The sequence below is a fragment of the Micropterus dolomieu genome, linkage group LG14 (genome assembly GCF_021292245.1).
Source record: "Micropterus dolomieu isolate WLL.071019.BEF.003 ecotype Adirondacks linkage group LG14, ASM2129224v1, whole genome shotgun sequence".
NCBI classification, from domain to species: domain Eukaryota; kingdom Metazoa; phylum Chordata; class Actinopteri; order Centrarchiformes; family Centrarchidae; genus Micropterus; species Micropterus dolomieu.
The window spans coordinates 3701567-3725024 of record NC_060163.1 but is presented as its reverse complement, the minus strand read 5'-3'; the positions used below and the strand labels follow the sequence as shown (position 1 = coordinate 3725024).

The 23458-nt window shown below is 40.5% G+C and overlaps 1 protein-coding gene across 1 annotated transcript in view; it reads right to left on the bottom strand.

Annotated features, from left to right (window-relative positions):
- Positions 1-23184, bottom strand: part of ca10a (carbonic anhydrase Xa) — a 275302-nt gene extending 252118 nt beyond the window's left edge. The window contains exons 1-2 of the mRNA XM_046069523.1: positions 22542-23184; positions 21258-21714 (exon numbers count right to left, since the gene is read on the bottom strand). Coding sequence (XP_045925479.1) covers positions 21258-21318 — 61 coding nt within the window. The 5' untranslated portion in view covers positions 21319-21714; positions 22542-23184. The remainder of the gene's footprint in view (positions 1-21257; positions 21715-22541) is intronic.
- Positions 23185-23458: the final 274 nt, after the last annotated feature.

Below are 23458 nucleotides of genomic sequence, written 5' to 3'. Positions count from 1 at the left end.
CTAACCAAGACGGTTTTGGTGGGGAGTGACTGTAACAGTTTGTATCGGGGGTGGGACGGGTCCTGGAGGGATGGAAGGTTGCAACCAATCACCTTCTCAGCAGACGGACCGATACGCTGCAGTCTGCCTTTGTCCCTGGCGGTGGCAGTAGCGTACCAGATGGTGAGGGAGGAGCTGAGGATGGACTCACTGATGGCGGTGTAGAAGTGCACCGTCATTGACTTTGGCTGGCTGAACTTCTTCAGCTGCCGCAGGAAGTACATCTTCTGCTGTTTTTGGTGATGGAGGTGATGTTCAGCTCCCACTTGAGGTCACAGGAGATGATGGTGCCCCAGTGTGTACTTGTGTACTTGTGTTCTTGTGTTCTTGTGAAACGTCATCTTTTGTGGCCCTAGTACTGTCCCAATACACAAGTTTGCATTTTGGCAAGAACGGTTTAAAATCCCGTAAATGTTCTTGACTCACCCATTTTACCGAGGATGCATCGGTTGGTAATTTGTGTGAACTTGTGTGGACGGCAGAGAGATCCCAGCATTCATTTCGGCATTCAAGCGAGCGGCTGAAAAAAGCTGAGAGAAGCCAACAACAGAACATTTTGCACTATTTTCATACGTTATTTCATCACTAAATCCACTTCTGATAAGGTTTGAGGCGAGAAATCAGCTGTGTAGATGTTGAATATTGGTAGTTTTACTAAAAATGATGGCCAACTCGAAAATGTGCTCAAACGTTTTTCGGAGTTGTGACGCTCCGCAACCGTCAGTGGAGGGAGCTAGCAAACCAGCCCGCGGGGGGAAGCTAACGAGCCGGCCTTCCAGATCAGCTCAGAGAGCCCTCAGCCAACACAGCAGACTCCAGCAACAACGGCAGAAGAAAGACCCACAGCTGTATGATGGCTTTAACATTCGTACCACTGTTATTCTGTCAGTACATTCTGAGCAATTTAGTAATATTTTAACTTAAATCAAGAGACATCTTGATGATGTACATAAAAATGGTGATGTACAAAAAAATCTGGTCTTGTGAAACTTCAGGAAAAATGATCAGAAATAGTATGAAAGGGGACTGTCTTTCCTTTATTATTATTATTGTTGTTAATATTATTATTATATTTGCATTGCTAGTGGACAGAGTTGAGTAGAGTTGTGGTCACAGTATTTGCTTTTATTTTATATAATTTTTTATGTGCAAATATATCTTGGTAAGTTAAAACCTACAATAAACCTGATTCTGAGCTTTTTGTTTTGGGGGATGAAGCCTGACTGTTATAATAATTAGAGCAATGCAGGCGGCAAGCAATGCAGCAAGAACGCATCGCAACCGTCAGCAGCGTTTTATGTGCTCGTGACATTGCAAGTTCATTCTTCCCCAAGAGTCCATTCTTTGCATTCTTGGTTTTGAGAAACACCCATGTTTTCCCAGCTTCAAGTTCTGCTTCCTGTCCGTCAGGAAGTCCATGATCCGCTTGCAGTTGCTAGGTGCTATAAATAAATTAATAAAAATCTACTCTAAAGAGTAGTAAAACATTTGAAGGAACAGTCAATAAAAAGATAATTGATTCAGAAAGGTGGTAGGCAATGTCTTTAGGTTATCAATTAATAATTTAACATTAACATGGAATAAAAAATATGTTTAAAAAAGGTTTGTAAATGTGACTTTCTGTCACTTATTTATATGCTGTGTATGTGTATATGCCGTTTTATGGCTTTCTTTACTTTATAGATGGGTAGGCAGTGTGCAAAAAAAAAAAAAAATTAGATAAAGCCTAACCCACCCAACAATAACAGGAGCACTGATTGGCTACTCTGTATTGTGGTGGCACCACTCCAGACTCCATATAATTATGTAAGCTTCTGTCATTGCTGAATAGGAAGTGGTGGCCAATAGATTAGAAATAATCACTTCCTGTGGCTCATCAGAAGAGAGTGAGAGAGAAAGAAGCAGCATAAGAAGCACTGTCCCATTTCTCACAATGTCTGGCCCTGGCCCCAAAACACACTTCCTGACATCAGCAGAAAAGAAATGCCTCCAATCTATAAAGGGAAATGCAGACGAGACGCTGCAGGAGGTGGGATATGGGAGGAGGGGTTGATGGATTGCCATTTTCCATTTTATTGGGTCCCAGAGCTGTGTAGATAGACAGTGTAGGCAGGGTACAATAAAGGTATGACGTTTAAACTATCAATTAAGTAGTGTGTGAGGTAGAAGATGAATCCATGTTGCGTACTGCTAAGACCTTAAAGTATTTCTAAATGCTTTTCTATACTTCTTAATATGACCTTTTCTCTGGGCATGGAAACCAATTAAAAACTGACTGAAAAATGTGATGCTGAAACAACTACAAGGGAGAGTAAGTGATTCTGCAGAAAGATTGTTTAGCAGTTTGATCTCTTCTACCAAACAACCCTCCCTTCAGTACTCCCTCAGAAGCTGTTTATACTCTTCAGACCTTTTCCTCTTTGGCTGTTTCTCATCCATCTGTCCTTCTTCACAGAGCCTAGAGTCCATCACGTTTGAATGTGCTGGTGTATAGAACTCTCTCTCTGTCACCTGTTGCTGACTGGATGGAACAATGTTGTGGGGAAGGTCCACACCACTGTCTTTGTTTCCCATTTACAGAGCTAGGGCTGTTTCAGAGCAAATGGAGAGCTAGTGAACTAAGCGGAAATACTCGCTGAAGTTGACAAAGGGTACATTGGATTACAGTCATTTACCATCCCTTTAATGACGAGTTGTCACATGAAGATTGCAGGCCAAAGGGAGACATGTCTGAAGCAAGTCAATTTTGGAAACTTGCATTAAAGTGCATTAAAAAGTCTTCAGCTGACTATAAACAGAAAAAAGAAGGCCACTGCTTGTTTGCTTGCGCAGGAAAAACGCTTCTTCTCAAGCACAGAGAAGATTCCTATAGTTTAACATAAGCTGTGTACGTGAAGCTGCATGCAGTCAATAAAAACACGGTACACAGTAAAAAGGGTTTGAGTCAACCTTGAACAGACCTCGATGTAACATTCATTATCAAAATGGATCTTACACCTTCTCAGTTGTTGTCAGCCACCATGTCATTGTCTGATACACCCTCAATTGACCAGCTTTTATCTTTCTCCAGCCTACATCAAAGCACTTTTAGTTTGTAATTTCTTTATGGCCTTTTGATTTTGTGTCAACTGTTTCAAACAGAGGATTTCAAAGAACCATGTTGATCCCTATTGACATCTACCAGCAGTCTAATAGACACTAACAATAATAACTTTGTCTCAGTAAAATGCATATGCATGGCCATGAAATCCGGTTATCCGGTTTCTCTAGCAGAAACTGCATGAAAACAAATTGTCTGTAACGGTCCTAATGGTACCAGGTCATTGGTTATGATCATCAGTTCATTTAATACCATGAGACATTTGCGTGAACTCCTCCCAGCAGGCAGTGTAAAGTGATCTAATAAACTGCATAAATGAGTGAGGCTATTGAATTGCCTACAGAACAATGGCCAAGTGATGATCAGAAAATCTATAAGAAAAATGATTTGTCTCCATTCCATGTTAAACTGGAGGCATGTACTACGAAGCAGGATTTGACATTAAAAAGGTAACTTCGGGATTAACCCTGGATTTTCAGTCCAACGAGGATACATCGTCATGATATCTTGAACAGCTAACCTGAGCAGGTAATGCTCGAGATAAGAGATCAGCTCTATTAACGCACCACCTTCTGACCGATCCGCTCTCTTGGAAAATGGCATTACCATTCACAGAATATCCCACTGACTGTTTTATAGGCTGCTTTTATGCTGTGGGTGATGCCAGATGCTTTTGTACCAATATCATCAAACAACAGAGTTTGATTGAAGCACTCAAGCCTTGTACTTGTTGTACTTTTGAGAAATGAACTTAAGCCTACCTAGTGTTTTGAAATATTTTTTAAAATACATTTCATCCTGTCGCGGCTGTTAAAAGACATGGTTTAATTTCTCTTTTTATGTGAGGCTAAATATTATGAGCATATATTTGTTATCTAAATTAACTTTAATATGAATTTGTTTATTATAACACTGGGTTCCATTTCTTTGTGATATTATATTTTCAACCACTATATGAGCACTTTTTATGGCATGAATGGATTTTCCGTTTTGCTTTATGAAGTTAATTTAAAACAATGTTTGGAACATTTTTGGGTGTGTTCAATTCTTGAAAGAGAGCTGGAGCAACCACTTGTTCAGTGCCCGCTGCTTTTAATGTTGAAATGATGACACATTGCCATTGCAGGTGCAGACTGAAAACTAACATCATACAGTCCATAAAAATACATCTAAGCAACACATTCATTTAATGGAAAACACAAATGTAATTATAGTCAGATCTAATGATGGGGCAATAACATTATAAGCCCATTAACTTTCACATTCACGCAGCTTTTCGGTCCTTTTCCTGCATGTGGCAGCTTCAGCTGTGTTGCTTTAGCCTTGATTATATGTTTTTAACTTCTTCATATTTGTCTGATGTTATAGTTTGCTCTTCGTTTCTAAAATATGACACTCTGCTGTCAGTCGACTTGTCCATGTTTGTCAATTGTCATCTACTGCAAACACTGCCCCTTTTTATGTGAACGCGCAATAGCTTGATTGGGAAACCCTGAGTTGACTTTCTGAGTTGATAATGCTGAGCCTGATCGCGGCTGTTAGGTTTGTGAAGCCAGATAACGAGAAGATATCCTGGGTATTTCGAACTTGTTCGCTCGTGTTATTGGTCTGCAGCAACAGTACAGTGCAAGTTTGGATTGTCATATGTCAACTCTATACAGGTCTTGAGTCTAAGTATAGAAGCTCACAGACAGGCAGGGCTCAGCAGATGACAATATGCTCTCGTCAACTCTTTCTACACTACATATTTCAAGATCGGTCTGGACCCAATGTAAATGTGTACTTTGTGTTTCTGTCAGCCTGTCACAATGTCAGCCCTCACATAGACATATTTGGATGTCTCTACTGTCAGCAGCTTTGTCAGCTAACCCTATTGAAGTGGTAGAAAATAAATGAAACAGGATAACATCAGTCGATTCAAGAAAAGTCTGGGGATAAGCTGACTTACACTGGAAACTGGTCAAACTTCCAGAACGTAAAATAATCGTCAGTCAGTAGAGGTGGAAAGTACATTACTCAGGTATCATACTTAAGTTCAGTTTTGAAGTGCTGATATTGTCTCCACTATACTGTATGAGGGAAACATTAAACATTCAAGTCCAATACATTTATCTTACAGCTTTGGTTCCTTGTCGCAGCCAATATCACATTTGTTTTGACCATGACAGTGCTTCAGTGTTTTTCCCTTCCATGTGTATCTAGTCATCCCATGTCTCCCTCTCTCTCTCTCTCTCTCTCTCTGTTTCTTTAGATTTTTGTTTTCATTCCCTCTGTCCTTCCTAATTATTTTATTGTTCCCTTTAGTTGTCTTCCTTAGTTTCCTCTCTTTGTTCTTTCTTCTTTCCTTTCCTTGTTACAGTAAACTGTTCTGAAACCATGGAAATCCCATAAACTCTACAAATTGGGCTGACACCAAAATATGCTTTTCTAAGTACTTTTTGTTATCGAAATGTTGGATTACATTTTACTGCCAAAACTTTTAGTAAAGCAGTATAGCCGTAACATAGCATTTTCCATCATGCTACTTTGACTTCAGTAAACTATACAATTATTTGAGAGGTTCCCGCCTCTTGACAAATAAACATACTTAAATTACTTGAAAGACTAGCCAAACCAAATTTGAAGCCTTGTACCACTGAGACAAAGCCAGAACCACTTGAGATCCTCCATTCATCACCCAGTGCCAAAGAAAACCATGATTTGCTGTAGTGTTGTTTGGAAAAGAGAGGGCTCCTCTAAAGCCATATGACAGATCCGATTGGCCACAGCCTCTTACTGACCTGAATCCTATTTAGCATAGCACCGGTCTATCTCACTCTCATACTTGGGAGTCTGGCATCCAGCCCCTGCCAACCTCCCATAAAGCCAAAAGAGAGAGACTCAGTAAATAAACAGTTCATTTTCATATAATATCCAAACTCTTTTATTAATATTCATTGAAGGGCACAAGCAATCCTGAAGCCCAACCATGCAGAAAGAGAGAAGAAGGGAAGGATGGTGGGGAGTGACGGGGAGCAGGACAGGTACAGAACAGGCTCAAACAGATAGAAAAAGAGAGAGGAAGTAGAAAGACAGATTGGAAAAGACAGAGCGACATAACTGAGAGTGCGACGTGCGTCCATAAATGAAACTTGACCTTGCCAACAGCTGTGCTTACTGACTTATGAGACAATTATCTCTCACCAAGCTCCTATTGGTGCCTCTCTTTAATAGCCCCAGCTGCAGAGTGTGTGTGTGTGTGTGTGTGTGTGAGAGTGTGTGTGTGTGTGTGCCAGGGCATATTTGCCTCTGTGTCACAAAGTGAAAGATCTGGGCCCTGAAGACTGAATCTAACCAAACCAATTGGTTTCCTATCCAAAATGCAGCAGGCAATATGCTGTCCCGGTACTACTCTATCATCATGTGCTAGCTCAGGAGGCACCAGTCACTCAGTCAAACCCCACAATTTGACCTCAAAAGAATGCAGACAATGCCTGTGGATAATATTCACGCTAATAAAATACACTTTATTTGGATTGTTATACTCCATCGTTCATTACAGGTACGTATCTTTTTCCATGCGTCAATTAACTATTAAGAAAAAGCCCAGCTAAACTCTATACATCTGCTGGAATTGTTAACCTCATGTTAATGCTCCAAGTCCTACAGCAAAGCAATGAATTATTTGAATTGAATGAACAGAGAAAACAAGACAAGGCAATGAGCACCAACACACAGAGGCAGCCATTTGTGGCGCCATCTAGTATGTAGTTACTGTGTTCAGACTTTGAAGAGCAGGATGAGTGAAACTTTGATACATGTCCTGCTTATTATCCTGCTGACATTGCTGGCAGCTACAATGATAAAACTTTTGGAGACATTCTCGGTCCTAAGAATCGGAGTGTATAAAACAACAGATGCTACAAAATGAAGGCATCATCCATTGATTTGAATTGGTTCAGATTTTTTGCCTCACATTGGGCTTTGTGCTTGACACCATTTTTATCTCTCACAGACACACATACTCCAAGAGCCATACAATTATCTTTACTTAACGTTACCTGCAGTTTCTGGCATACCTAACTGAAGTGGATGTTGTTAGCTAACAGTAACAGAGAATGTGTTGGTCCCAGTCCCTCAATTAACAACACAACAGTCATGATTAATTGATACTCTTATTAGTGTTAGCAGCTTGTATGAATTTCAGTGATGAACTGATTGTTCTGGAAGCAAGATTGTTATCTCTGGTATTATCATTTATTATCATTGCTATACTTTGTTTAGGGCTGAAATGAATGATTATTATTAATTAATCTTGCCATTATTTTGTTTATGAATCAGGCAATAAAATGTTTAAAAAGTGAAAACAAAATCCAGAACCCTATGGTGATGTTTCCAAATTGCTTGTTTTGGCAAACCAACCTACAGCATACAACCTGAAGATATTGAATGTACAATGGTGTAACAATGACAAAAGCTGCATATTCACACATCTGAGGAGGAATCAGGCATTTTTCCTTGTGAATTAACTTGTTGCTATGGGTTCTTTTTATATGGCCCCACCTTAGTGGAAGAGCTAAACCCTGGATGCACTCATATGACTGGTTACTTATACCATCTCAAGTGGCAGAAAAGCCAGTGTAAAAAGGCTTTAAAATACAGTCCATATAATACAGTCTGTGTGCAGGTTGCAGAAAAACTGTGAGCGACAGGGAAAACAACCTCAGTCAATTTTGTTTCCACCTTAAGTTGGGTCTGAACTACTAATTTCACTTCTTCTGACATGTGTTTTGGAGTTTTGAAGAGGGCTTGTGTTTGCTTTGACTGACAGCTCTCTGAGATTTAAAAACTAAGGGAAGGCTCCTGTCTCTCTTTGCCCAAGTTTTCAGGCTACAAAGTAAACACTGACAAGATGGCAGCAGCGGTAAACCTAAATCCAGGCTTCAACAAGTCCCTTTCAGAAACCTGTGAGTGATGTTCCAGACCGTTTTTTTCTACACATCCCCAAACCTCAGTGAAAATATATTTTCAGGCAAAAGGAATGCAGGCTTGAAAGCAGACAATCATTATTTAAATGTTAAAAAGTTGCATATTGCAGCTTTAATTTAACAATAATTGTATTCGGTTGATCTCTGTGTCACTGAAAACTAATCCAGTATCTGATAGGACAAACTCTCTAACCACTAATAGGTATATTTGGTTCAACAGGGTGGTGTCCAGGTACCAGGATGGGGTCAGAGGTGTATTCAGGAAAGCCATAAAGAAGTGGCTGAGTGTTTAGGGATCACTGATCACACTGAATCTGACTTGACAAGAACACACTCTGTTTGCCCAGTTTCTCCCCTCCCTCTCGCTTCTCATCTCTACAAATTGTCACCATTTTTGCTCCACTGAGCTCCAAAAAAAGAAGAAATGCATTATTATGTTTGTTGTTGAGCTAGAGAAAGGAAAAGTCAAGCAGAGAAGAGGAAGCAGCCATCAATAATTGAGGTGGGTTTAAAGAAGGTGAGTAGGTTTGTCCTCTGTGGCCTCTGATCCTTTAGAGCTGAGAGCCATAAAACCCTGTGTACCTGCGCCAGTGATTAGACACTGTACTTACCACAGTGTATAACAGCCACGCTACAGTCTGCTCCGTCTCAGCACACATACACTGAGCCAAGAACAGCTACGGTGAGTAAAGTCTACTGTAGTGCCCTGACAGTTTACCATACTTAGTCATTTAAGATTTATTTACCACAGAACACGCACACAGTGCAACTTAAAACACACCTAAAGTCACTTTTGTAAAATAGCTTTGTAATGGTTATTTACAATGACATGACATGTGAGGTGTTGTTTAATAAGATCCATAAGACTCACAGTAATTGACTCTTAAAGGCCAATGCACAACTCAGCTCGACTGCAACAAAAAGGCCCCTTAGCCTTGGGTTTTCATTTCCAGCCTTATGGCAAACTAACAACATATTAGCTAGGCATGCCATAGGTTATTTTCAGAATAATGGGACTCAGAAATGGCATAATTGGTATGAGAATATTAATATTTTGTGGAGAGAAAAATCCAATAGAAATTATTATTAATTATTATTTTTGTTTTGTTTTGTAGGTCCAATGGTTTTCTGTATATGGATGGAATGGATAGATGATAGCAGTGTTCTATGAATATAAGAACCGTGTTTACTTGACTTCCTGTGGGTTAGAACTGTAAAAAAAAAAAAAGATCTTGTAAAATGGAAGAAGTTTCAGTTTTAGCTGTCAAACAGAAAGTGTTATTCTGCCTTTGACTCAGTAAATCAGCTGTGGCCTACGCTTTATGCCACATCAATTACATAATTAAGATAATTATGAATCAACATGTCAGCTTCCTGGTCGGACTTCTGAGTCAGAGGTATTGGGACAGTTACAATATCGCCCACAATAACTACACAAGTGTTACAATATATATAATTGATCAGCAGAAAAATAAGAGAGACAGAGAGTTATTTATATCTGGTGTTTTTCTCCCTGATTCTTATCTTTATAATTGTGGCAATTCTGACTATGGGCTGATTGCTACCTCCAGGTCTTCATTGACTCTGGTAAAACTACAGACATCACCAACATTAACCTAATCCTGAAGGATTTCCAAATAAACTTAAATTTCACATGATCATTTTCCAGCTGCCATGGACATGAGACTCTAACAAAGTAGGTAATTTAGGCTATTTATCTGGTGCCACTACATGGCTGGAATAATGCACCCAAGACGGAACAGGAGTTTTTTTGTTCTTTTCATTCTGCCAATATTGCGTGAATGAGACACAAGCTACCTTTTCCTTCTTTGTCTTTTCAAATATCATTTACATGTCAGCAAATATCCACAGTGGAAAGTCATGATGCACCAGCAGTCCCTGTTGATACTGTAACCACGGAAGGACAGAAAACAATCACAATGATTAATGGAAACCATAATACCTAATTTCCATAGGGATTTGTTGTCGTTCATTCCCAAAGGAAATCTTTCTGGATGCAAACTGATCCACACGATGAATAGAGCTTATAACATCACTTTCTCAGGACCATATATACTAAAAATGTGATATCGGCTTTCTTCAGATTGAAGAAATCACCACACACAGTATATTTGCTGTGTTAAACTCTCGGCAGATTGTGTAAACACCGGCGCAGACTCTTCCAGAAGAACTGGTGACATGGCAAAACAAACAGCTACTGTCACAGAAAGAGAAGGGAAAGTGAAGCCTGGATAAACACCAGCTCTCTGCGTCTCTGTATCACTCACCCACTAACTGTAGAACACACTCACTTACTCTCCATCTCCCTCACACAAACACACACTATCCCTGTTCCTGCTGCAGGACACACATCTGCATAGGATTATCAGATTAGCAGCTGGAGATTTGGCTTCCCTGACAGGGCCTGCATGTGATGGAGAGTGAATTGGGGCACTTGGATGGTGCTGTGGTATTGAGCAGGCAGGGCTGCTTTTTGGTTGGTGCTCATGAAAACTCACTGTCCACCTGCAGTATGATGCTTCCATATCACCGCCAACACCACAGCCTCTCTTCTTTCTGTCCTCTGCCAGTCCCCATCACTGACTTACTCAGTTTGCTCTTTCTGGCCGCGTCAATCCCTCACAAATACAACACATTCACACACACCTATACACATTCCCCATCCCATCTCCCCGTGGTAAATTACAGCTGGCATGGAGGTCGTCTCACTCCAGCTGGCTGATAGACTTCAGATTCCTGAGCAGCAGATGTGATGAGCTACGGCTGCTTGGGGATAGTCAAGGTGGTCACTCACACACATGCACACACACATTTGAACCACTATATACTTGTGAGGACTTACTGTAAACTTTCCTCTGCACATTTAGAATTGCCATATGTAATGCATTTGCATTAATTGCACATCTGTATTTTCCACTTGTACATACATATGCTTATACTTAATTTTCTGCCAACCTTTTTGCACTTCTGGTTAGACGCAAACTGCATTTTCTTGTACTGTACTTGTTCAATAACAATAAAGTTGTTATTGCTCATCTAATCTTATTGACATCATTCAATCTCGTATCCTATAATTAACCCTAAACCTAAGTCCTAAACTTAAACTAAACTTTCTATTAGTACTTTCCACTAAATTATTCCTCAGACAACACTTAAATGACTAAATATATTTGCTAGTTGCTAACTTTGCTAAAAGCTAACAATAAAAAGCTAAAGCTAGGTTTGGGTTTTTAGAGCTTTGTTGCCAAAAAATGTTGCCCGATGCTGCAAACAAGCACTGAGACTGACCCAAAACAGTAAAGTTGTAGGCTGTAAAAGGCTTAAAGGTCAAGTGAAAAAGTGGCCATCTAAGCATCTAAGATGAAAGGGGGCATTCACCACCTTTTAAACAATCACTGTTAGGTTATAAAACAGACAACACAGAAAACTTGCAATCATAGGTGGAAACATCAGCAATCAATTTATCTTTTTCTCATGGCATAACATGCAAATTGAAAGAAGTTTGTTTGCTAGCAATAATACTAACAAGGCAGAAATCACCTTAATAATAATACGTGTGGTGAAATGTTCCAAAGAAAAGAGGCACTGGTGTATATGGACCAGGTGACTGGGTAAACGTCGACAGCATGATATGTTAATTTTGCAGAGAGAATGGTATGTAAGCTAGCTACGTTTTACTGTAGCCTATAGATTGTTAACTTGATATCTAGCATTGTGTCGCCATGGCACTTTCAGACGCCGTTCACCACTTCACGCAGGCGCTGTGAGAAAATAAAACACTAATTGTGGGGAATCCACTTGTGGCTCTGATTCAACTGTGTGACAGCCTGACGATGGCCAACCAAAATTTGGACGTCAGAAATTCATCTGATCGTCTGACAGCAGTCGTTCGGTCCTTGCTCCCCGCTGTACACCTCACGGCAAATGACGCCCTATGAAATTCATCCCGCCTCTAAAGTGGGTCATGCAGCTCGAAAATCGGGTCAGAAAGTGGCTCAAATCGTACAGCATATGCCCTGCTTAATGTGACAAGAGAAATCCTCAGACCAAACCCTAAACGCTAACCAACCACAAGTCTTGCCCTAACAAACTTAGTCATAATTGTAATCCTAAACGCAACACACACTGGCAGCATCATGTAGCACTGCATCATATGAAATGCATGATGCCTATAGCACACACAGGACTTGGTAAGCAGTCATGATAAGTAGCCATGATGTACTGACTGATGGGAGACAAAGGTAATAAAACTTTCTAGAGAGAAATGGGCCAGTGACATTTCCTGACACATGGCAGGATGGATGTGGGAGTTTTGATGTGCCAAACTGCACATATATGACAGTTGCAGAGTACAGTCCAGCGACAGTCGTACCAGACCTTAAGTACGTTACGTAAATCATATGATGTTAAACACGTGGTTAACATTTTGAAACAGTCACAGTTTGAGGTTTAGGTACTTTGTGAGGTAAGTCAGTAACACTATATATTTGAAAGTTCAATGTAAGTCAAGGTTGACTTGGTTTCGCACGGGATTCAAACCTTGGTCTCCTGGGTGAAATCCATCCATTCCGACCACCTCCTTACGCGGACAATCGACCTATACGGCTGTTTTTCTGGTGAGGATGGGCTGCTTTCTTTTAGACCAATAAAAATTGACTCTCACAGACTGTTGGTGCTCACAAGCGTAGCAAAAGGGCAGCACACACACACTGACACTGACCGGGGTGGGCTGAGATTCAAGCAGAAACACACTACAAGTGCCATGTGCCACTGGGGGTTGCAACATAAGATACATGCACTCAGAGCAGAGGAGGGAGTGATTGCAGACATCTCAGTAACACGGATGTTTGGTTGGTGGCATATGGTCGGCTGGTGGAGACACGTGTTATTGTCACAAATACACCAAAGGCCTCTACCCTATGATTTCATCATCCCATTTAAATTTCTAAGCTACCCCGAGGCCACCTTTTTCTCTGAAGGTAAGGTGTGATTATCTGCAGTGGTCACAGTTGCTCACAAAATAAGGTTCAGCAGAGGAAGCAGAGCTACTAATGCGCCTCCGTCCCTGGCAGCAATCAGGTGTTGATATTGCTTTGCCTTGAAGCCAATACTTGCCTTGCACAGCTTGCTTTGAATTTTTCAAGTAATGTGTCAGGTGGGGACTTATTCAATGCCTTTGCAACTTCAATGCTACTTCAGTAGAATTGAATAGTAGATTTTATAAACTTTCGATCATCCTGTCAAACATGTTCTGCAAGCTGAAGTGCCATTTTGGCATCAGCTCTGGAGGGCAGAAAGGGAATGCTCACATTGGTTAAAAGAGGAAGGAGGATGAGTTTAAGAACTGAAAAAACGGCCAGCTCCTAAATAGGCTGTCCAATTGGCACAGGAGACAGACACACACGCAGCTGACATAAAACGCTGCTGTAGCACTAAAGCTGACAGCACAAATGTCTATTCAGCATGCCAGAGTGAATTCTCAAGTTATATGAACAAAGGATAAATCCCTGTTTATGCTCAGCAAAAGAACACGAAAGCTGACAACGATGCAGAGAAAACTACATTGTGTTTCAGAGCGTCATGAGAGACTTCATCTGAGTGAACGATGATAATTTACTGACATGTCTACAATGAGTCTGAGAACAGTCTTTGGCGATTAGACCCCATTGTGATGAGTTGGTATTTAAACGGGGTGGTGAAGCCGTAGTGCAATAGAAACAACCCCAATGGAGTCTAGACCCTGGTTGCGGTGATGAATGCATGGAGAAAATGCTGAAGATCTGGATGTGATGAGGAGAGGAGTTCTGAGCTTGAGCTGGGCCTGGATCTGATGAGCAGGAGGGGAATAGGATGGAGGAAGGCCACAGCGATTTCACACTGAAAAGGCAGCTGACAGCAGCAGAGAACACATTTAAAATTTGACAGCGACTACATGATTGGCTGTGAAGAGTGAACGCCCATAGTTAGCGGTTCAGAGAGGCAGGAAGAGAGAGTAAATGAGAGAGAGAGAGTTGTGAATGAATGAAGCATTAAGATTAGCTCATAAGTCATTATTTAAGAGGAATGTATGCATTAAGCCTTTCTCTAGGGACCATATAGATATTTAAGTACTTTTTTTTTTACTGCTCACACAACTAAAAAAGCAGAAATATCTACTAATAAAGCAACCCCTTTATTTGGTTTACTTCAAAGATTATGTATCCTTTGGGGTCAGAGGGCAAAGAGAAAAAAATTTTCTGGTGGGGTTTTACCTCAGTTTTTTGCCACTGTCATGATTGCAATGCCACATTCAATTCACGTCACAAAAAAGTCTGACTTTTTGAAGCCACAAGGCCCTTTGAGCGCCACAAACCATTCGACACCATAAGGTTTTTAGCTGGTGCACCCTAAAGACAGAGGAAGACCGGAATGACGAATGACGTCACGTGGCAGTTGTGGGGAACAATGTCAGGGACCCTGGACACGAGTCTCAATGACCAGGCGGAACAACATGAACAGAACATCCGGCTGCAAACAACCGTTCAGCAAAGCTGCTTCTAAGTATTTTGGGCCAATCCCTGATCACAAGTCGAGACTGAAGTCCCTGAGGGCAATTCCAAGTCAAGTCATAAGTCAATCAAGCCAAACTCTGAAAGACACTCTTACATCCTATCTCTAATAATTGTTTTCTCTCAGTTGGTATTTCTTGTCTTAATGCACTATGCTCACCATTTGGTTCTCATATCATATTCTAGGTTTCCTGTTCCTGTGTTTCCCGCATTACCTCCCCGCCCTGATTCATACCTGCATCTCGTATTCCCCTCTTCACTAGTGTACTTAATATGTCTGTCCCGCTTTGTGCCAGTTCTTTTTGACTTCCCACAGGAAGCATTCCAGCATTCAGTATTTGTTATTCCCTAATGATAGTGCTGGAATAGAAACATGTGAAGTACAGGGGCACAGCAAAAAAACATGCCTGTCAAGTGGCTCAATCTGCTATCCATAAAACAAAGAATTTTTTCAAACAAGCTGGTTTGTTTAAAAAAAAATCATCTACCCTTCCTTCTGTATTTTGTTCTTAGAGGAGCATTACATAAACAAGGCAGAAAAATAGAGAATCAATCCTTTCATACCAATCTGTCACAGTATGGAGATAGGAGGATTTCTGCTGAGAACATGTTAAGGCAAAGTGAGTGGAAAGAACAGCATTTCTGTGCCTGAACAGATAGAGAACAGCAGACAAAACTGTTTACCTGGCACATAATGTCAAATCCTGTTTAGAACTGGCTTTCTGAGCACTTCCGGGCAGAGAAAGCAAACAAATGGTGCAGGAAAAAAAACAAAAAAAACTGTAATAGAGGAGAGGTGAAAATCGTTCCTGTGAATGTGTGCTCTAACACAGCACTACGACAACATATTCCTGCTCTGGCCTTTTGCCATGAAAGAAATAAACTGTGTAAAAGCACACACAACAAGTCTTTATAGATCTCGACACAACTGGAGTCAAAACCAAAAATCAATACTCTTTTTTTTTTTCTCCTCTGGAATATCTGAAACAGCCAGACTCTTATGAATATTTGCCTAGTCTGAATTTCTGATCTTTGATTTGGTCATTAGAGCAACAATTTGGCCTAAAGGCACCCTGATTGGATTTAAAATGGAAGACAGTTTAGTCAATATTCAAAATCATTAAATATATCTCCCCAAACTACAAACTAGAAAAAGTAAGGCTCTAATCATCAAGAAGCTGAAACTGAGACTAATTCAATGCCACTTAATGCTGATGATTGTTCTTAATTAAACTTTGACGTACCAAAACATCATTTGGGTTGGTTCTTCTCACTCTGCTACTTTACATCATGGCTGAATTACTAACTGGGCAAATCAAGAAACTAGCCCAGAGCCTCAGACCCTGGTCATCAAGAGGCCTTGGTGTGTGTCAATTGATTTGTAAAGTAATTGCTATAATTAAATGATTTGGGCCATAAAGGATCATACCAATGATTTTGCATGTCTTAGCCCATTTACTTTAAATCACCCATCCTTGGCATCACAAATAACGCTGCTGGGTTTCAGAAATGTAAATGCATATTTTCTATTTTCTGAGGCAGCCAATATTTTTATATTTCACAATGGTTATGTGTAATAGAAATGATCGACACCTAAAATATCCATACTATTAATACTAAGTGTTTTGAGTATTGATAATTCTGTAAATAGGACCGATACCTTTAAAATAAAAAATAAAAAAAACAGTCTAACTTTAGATCACGCTCTGGGTACATGAACACTCTTTTTTTTAGTGCATGCAATCTCTGCTTCTCTGATGCTGTTGTGTGATGGCCTGCAGCATTAGTTAGTACACAAATTCCCACAACAAAAAGGCGTTTTATGTACTGTTACAAATGGTTGTGTTTTTATTAATGGATGTGATTATATAAATAACACAATTGTTCAAAGATAATAGAAATGTCGTCAGAAGGAGCCTGTTAATGATGCATTTAGCTCATAAATTATGGCTGTGCCCTACATTAGAAGGAAAAACAGGGGGCCAATAGGGGGCCAACATGTTATTTTTGCCCCTGGGCCCTATAGTAGCTTAATCTGGCCGTGCTTTAAACTGTTTTATATTTTGCATCTATAGATAGGCTACATCTGTGGGATACCACGTGGGCAGATATGAGGCTTCCTCTATCCTGATTAATATTACATTGTATTTCAAGATCATCTGAAAGAAACCTTAAGTCCTCTGGCTCACTTTTACTAATATTTGCTACTGTTTGGGTGGCCGTAAAATAAAGAATTACAGCTGAGTCCAGTCCAATTATAAAATGAATATGACCCAGATGACACAAACATTGTGGATTAAAATAGAGGCTGTGGAGGAGGTTCAACTTCAAACATTTTATATGTATGGCCTATGTAACATCAAAAGGACCATTTTTAGATAACCATGAAACCATGGTTTATAATTAGGAGTCCATAATTAAATGACACCATAGTCAAGATGATTACTTCCCTCTATCTCATGTCTGCAGCTCTGTTGGAACAATGGATTATCAAAATAAGAGGACATAATTTCCCATAAACCCCAGTGCTTCCTGTGACCACAGGAAACGATGTTCACTTAAATTAAAAACAATGGATTGCAGCTACAGTCTTTGCTCCCCTCATTTTTCACAAAAGAAGGGGAGAAGGAAATAAAAGATCTTGACAAATCAAAATTGAGCATGAGGCTTGAGAGTTGAGACTCCAGATGAGATTGACCCTACATTAACATCAGTCCAGCGGGGCCACCCTGCTGGAGGTTTTTAATTTACAGCCAGGGCAAACGATCAAAATGTTACAGGAAATTGTACATGTGAAAAATCCCCAGACCTCTAACCCATATCACCTGACTCTGGCCTTATGAGAGTACGGATTTCAGCCTCCAACCCAGTACAGTGGAGGTGAATTTGCAATCAATGAAAAATTACATTTAAAAAAACTCAAAATATCTGTCAAGAAATAATTTCTCTAATACTCTGGATAATCCACAGATCTCACTCTGAAGAGTTGTCACTGGAGCCAGAAATGACAGAAGACATAGTCCCAGATAAAAGGAGGTAGGCTCCTTTGTCTTTAATGACCCTGAAGACTTTGGGTGTGCCAGTTCACATATACTCACTTCCAAGTGGGTGTTTTTTTTCCTCAAGGTGCCACAATACTGGAGGGTGCACTACAAAGTACTTCAGTTCCCGAGCGTGCGTGTTTCCACTCATTCTTTTACTTATTCAAGTCCTGGTATCTGATTAAAGCTGCTTTGCCCACAATCTATATATTAACAATGGACCAAATCACTATGTGTATGTGAAAAGTGCTGTTTGCAGTGAAGAACTCAAAGAGCATCAACTTACAGTTCCCCTCAGCTCCACAGAGCATTTTAACATCTTTCAGTACATTGTTTTTGGATTTACAGCCCCCAACGTTACTGTTTTGCTCACAGCTCTCAACTACCTTGTTTCCTGCCACAACAAGCTCTGATAAACCTACTGCCCGCTGCCTGCTCAGCACCACACAGCACACAGAGAAAGTTAAGAACTAGCTGGTGAACATAGTGGGGCATTTAGCTGCTAAACAGCCAGTTATTCTTTGCACGAATTACTGGAGACCGAAACAGAGCAACTGGTTGCTGACCCATTAGCCATAACAACTTGAAAGTGTACATTCTTGGTTTTGTGTTTACAACTTGTTTGTGTGCCCCCTAAACAAATTCTATTAATGCAGATTAAAGATTTAAAGATATATCAGAATTGGCTGCTGATTTGGCCTGCTCACACTCATGGAGCCAGTTAAGGTACTTTAACGCCCTCGGTCCGTAATTGTTGCAATTTGCACCAAAATTCAGTCAAAACACACATGTTCAAATTCAGCCTACACTTTCTGGGGGTATCATTTTCTCCATGGTTTTAAGTGTTCTTCAGTATAAAAGTAATCAAGCATGGGTGTACTGGAACTAACAGGAACGTCTAATAGCTAATTCTGCTTTTAATGGTGGCGAAATATAAACAGATGTAGACTATAAAATGGGTTGTATCCCACATTGGAACTCACTGAATGCATGGCGACAATATATTTTCTGTCAAAATCCCCTATGGAATTGTCGTGGTGGAGGGGTGTCTGACGTGGGGCCAGCAGTGTCAAATTTTGAAAACCATAGCTTTGGAATAATGACTGTAGCGCCTTGTCCTCAGAAAATCAACTAAGGGTGCTGTCACTGTGCCCACAGAATCAGTCTCCTGTTATTGGAGCAATGCCAAGCTTTGCTTCTTGATTACATCACAGATTAGAGTCTTGGCACTAAGGAGACTTTCATGTCCACAATGCAGGCTCAACTGTGCCAGATAATAGCCTGCCTTGAAATCTGATTTAGTTGCATTATCATGCCTGTAGATATATGTAGTTTAGCCTGAAGCAAGCTACAGAAAATCAATTGGCTGATAAATGAGCTGCATCCCATCACATATTTGTAAAAATAAAACTAAAACAAAATACTCCAATGAAAATGCTACAATACCAAGCATTATGTCCACATGAAAGCTTTTTGTTGCACTATTGCACACTGGTACTTCAAGTTAATGCAGGCAACCAAGCGGAGAAATGACCGGTCCCGCAAATGGAAATGGAATGAAATGAATTCAAATTGCAAAAAAAAAATGAAAATTGAGAATGACAATTCATTCTTGCAACCAGCTGTTCACAAAACAATCTCCACTCAAGGCGCACTTACTCGCTTTTCTGGAGCTTTCAATCATCAAGCTCAGCTTTTATGGATGAGAAGTCTGGAAAGTTTGAACATGTACACTGCCCTACAAAGCCAAAACACAGTAATACATACATATTTGCTCAAAATTGAGTTAAGACTGAAATCTCACCTTTTAATGAATGTTTACCGTATAAAAATGTTATGAGATAGAAATAAATATAATGCATGTAAAAAAAAAGAATTGAAACAACAGAGGCCTGGATTTCCTGATGTTCAGTCCTTGAGAATGAGTCAAGCTTCAAAAACAGGAGATCCGACACATCCAGTAATGCAAGTCAATAGCATCTTTCATTCGACTTCCCCTGCCTCTAACTCCACACCTCCGGTAATGAAGGCTGTCTCTCAAAAATCTGAAGCCAAACTCTCTCCCAAACCAAGATAACTGATGACATCATCAGGGTTGTTTCCTCAGACTACAGAACGTTCACTCAAGATATTCAACAAATTATTTAACAGTCTTACAGTGACATCTGCATGGATATAAATTAAAAGGTTAAATGTTTCTTAATCCACTTCCTCTTTTGTCTGTCTGCCACGATGGTGGCACATACAGTATCAGTATATACAGTACACCCTCATTAAGAATTTAATGAAACATAATCATTTACACCTATTAACTGTATAATTTCCCAAAAAATAACAATCATCAGGTTGTCTTGCCTCAATTATCCTTAAGGAAAAACCAATCAAAACTGGAGGGTGGGGCTAGGCCACTGACCTAGAGTGGTTGATACATACAAACCTCTTCTCTCTGACAAGCTGAGGGCCAAACTACAGAGCCTTGTGTGCCTGTACAATACAATACATGGGATGAGCACCATGTATGTCTCTAGCATGCACGGATGTACTTTATTTTTTATTTATTTAGCTTTATTAATTTCAAAATGAATGATAAACACTCCGATATTGTATCTGCAACTTTTATCCAAATTGTAGCATCTCCTGTTTTAGGCACATGTGAACAGCAGGTTGGTTTTTAAACAAAAACTGGGACACATTTGCACAATTCGCAGTGAAAATGGGTGAAACTGTGACTTTTTTCACAACAGTAAGACTATAACACTATAAACATAGTTTAAAACACACTAACAGGAGCACGGCATAAAATCGGTCTTTTACAAAGTAACCCAGTGAAGTGAGGGAACGCATTCCTCCACTGATTAACGCCAAAGTCTCAGACGCATCTGCCTGCAGAGCGCGCAAAGAGCATTTAGAACAGCTTGACCTACAGCGGCGCAGCGCATCTGCTCATCACACGGCAGAGTGCCGTGCTCTCACCGGTGCAGCTTTTATAAAAAAAAATACATTTAAATCATAACTCCGATTGAATTGTTTCGCTCTACAGACTTCATAATGACGGGGAGGGCAAGGGAGAGCGGATTCGGGCTTACACGCGCATGTGTGGGGCAACAAAACACCAAAAAAACAAAAAAACAAAAAAATAAAGAATCATTGTGACTTGCATTAAAAAAGACCACCCATGTCATGCGTGCGTCAGAAGCCTGCGCATCCAGTCCTGTCTTCAGTCACACACACACACACACACACACACACACACACACACACTGCCACACAGGCGTTTAAAGATCTTTAGGTAACCAAAGACTAAAACAACAGGATAATTTCATGCCAGGCACACAATCTAGGGTAGGCTACATTTTGCAATTTTCTCTCCACCTGCCACAGTGTGTCCTGTGCAGCATTTCTTCTGAATGAATCTGTTATTCCTACAAACCCAAAAGCCCACCCCAGCCACCTCACAGGATTTCAAGAAGTTAATAACAATTCCTTCTTAGATTTACGTGATGCCCCTGCCACAAACACACAAATGACGCCCATAACTCACCTGATATGCAGACAATAAAATTGGCTTGGAGTAGGATCAATATTTCCCAAATTATATCCATCCTCTGTCTTCATTCCACGTACATTACGCACAGATTAAAAAGGAAATTAAGAAGAAACGGAGTTTTATCAGTAGCAAATGTCCTGTCCTTCCAGACTGGATCCAGCTGTACACCTTCCACCAGGTATTTTCCACTCCAAACACATAGCAGGTGATCAAAGCCTGAGGAATAAATGCTGCACGTTCCCACCACTAGACGCAACAATTCCAGAGATGGCCAAAAAGGATGAACTCCAGGCAAAAGAGACGATCAGAACACTGATGCTCTGTCAGTTCACTGTATTATTCCTGTGCGCCCCAGAACGGACACATCCATCCATCCACCCTGCGCCGTTTCACAGTGCGGGCATCCCGTTCTTACCACGGAAAGTCACACATGACCTTTTCAGTAAAATTCCTGTGTGGGAAGAGAAAAACAGAAAGCATAGATTAATGAGGTGGAGCAGCTGTGGGATCAGACCAACACCTGGAGACGCCTTGCAACTCAGAAACTCGCATAGCCAGGTGGCGAGTCTCCGATCCCCGTCACTGCAAGGGACCAGCGTCAAGTTATAAATGACGATAATAAAACGGAATAAAAGACTTCCTGTGTAGGCTGTGAAATCTTCTTTGTTTACTTCAGTGTCTTTTTATGTATGCGTACAAAACTTAAATGGAGGCATTGGACATATGATTTAATTTCAGGAGTTTCAAATGTTTAAATGTTATTTTGTGACACCTCCCTGTCAATGATGACAAATAAAGACTGAGAGCAAAAGGTGCAAATGATGTAACTGTATACAAGAGACCGTTTAAAGAGACTCCCAGTTCTCAAATTGAGACCTACTAGCCAAATAAGAATTTGATGATAGCATATCTAATTGGTGTCCGTATTGGTTTAACTCAAACTCTTCTATTATTTTGGTGTAGCCTAAAACATCACGTAATTTAATAATATTTGGAAGAATTACTAACCTTATTATTTTACTGAACATGCCTATTTTGATTAATTGTTCTGTTTTAGTTGTTCTTTAATCTGTGCTTTTAATTTCTTTACATAACGACAGCATTTCCGGTCGTGTTCAGGGTAACTGTGTTGAGCTTGACGCAGGGTTACTTCGCTCTCCATCCCACACACCCTGAGCAGAACTACGGCACGGATTCTTCCAAATTAAAGGTTTTCCGTGCAAATATAAAACTAAATGTTGGAAGTCTGTTAATGAGAAGACAATAAAACACACTTACAGCGACTGGAGATCATTTTTTCTGCACATTTAAAGGGTTAGGAAACTCCGAACCGCGCAGCTTTGACGCACCAGAGAATATCTGTCCTGAAGCAAGACTCAGTGTTGAGAACAAAAAGTGGACAGTATAGAAAGAAGATGAAAGCGATCCAACTTGGTAAAAAGACAATACGGATCTGCCGAATGTCCTCATAGAAATGAAACGTTGATGATAATGAGCAACAGTGATCTATTGATGATGGACTCCGTATCCAAACGCGAGGGCTGGTGCACTCCCAGACAGGCGGCAGTTGTATTCTCACTAACGGCTCGTAATGGACTTGCTGCTCCAGTCTGGCACCGGGCGTCCAGCGATGCCACCCAGCTCTGCGGCTCTACTCACTATTAGGATTCACGAGGCGCGATGCGCGCGGCCGCATGCAGTGAATGCGCGCACTGGCAGGCGGGGGCACAGGTGGAGGAAAAGCGCGCTCTGCAGAAAAAAAAAAATTCTCATTTGTGATGTTGAAATATTGTTTGCGTTAAATGGAACGCCGTCACTGATCTGAGAGTGCCATTCAGTTTCAGGCGTGGCAGGAGTTTGCTGGAAAGAAGGCACAGTGATATCAAGAAAATGGCACACTGACTGTAGATATTCCAGTTGAAATGATGTGTTTACATTGTTATGCGCCTGAATTGAAAACGCACACAAGCACGTGCACATACTCTCTCTCTCTCTCTCCCTGTGGTGTGTGTGTGCAAGAGAGGGCAATAAACAAACAAGATTAGCCTACCATTACCAAAAAATAATGGCAGCCTGTTTACCAATGTCTTCTTTTCATATAAAAAAGTGGTAGTGGTGAGAGGGGGGGGGGTTCTATGTTAGTGATATTCCACTATACTTTTGGGGTCTAACAGCTTTGTGGGGACCAAATGCTG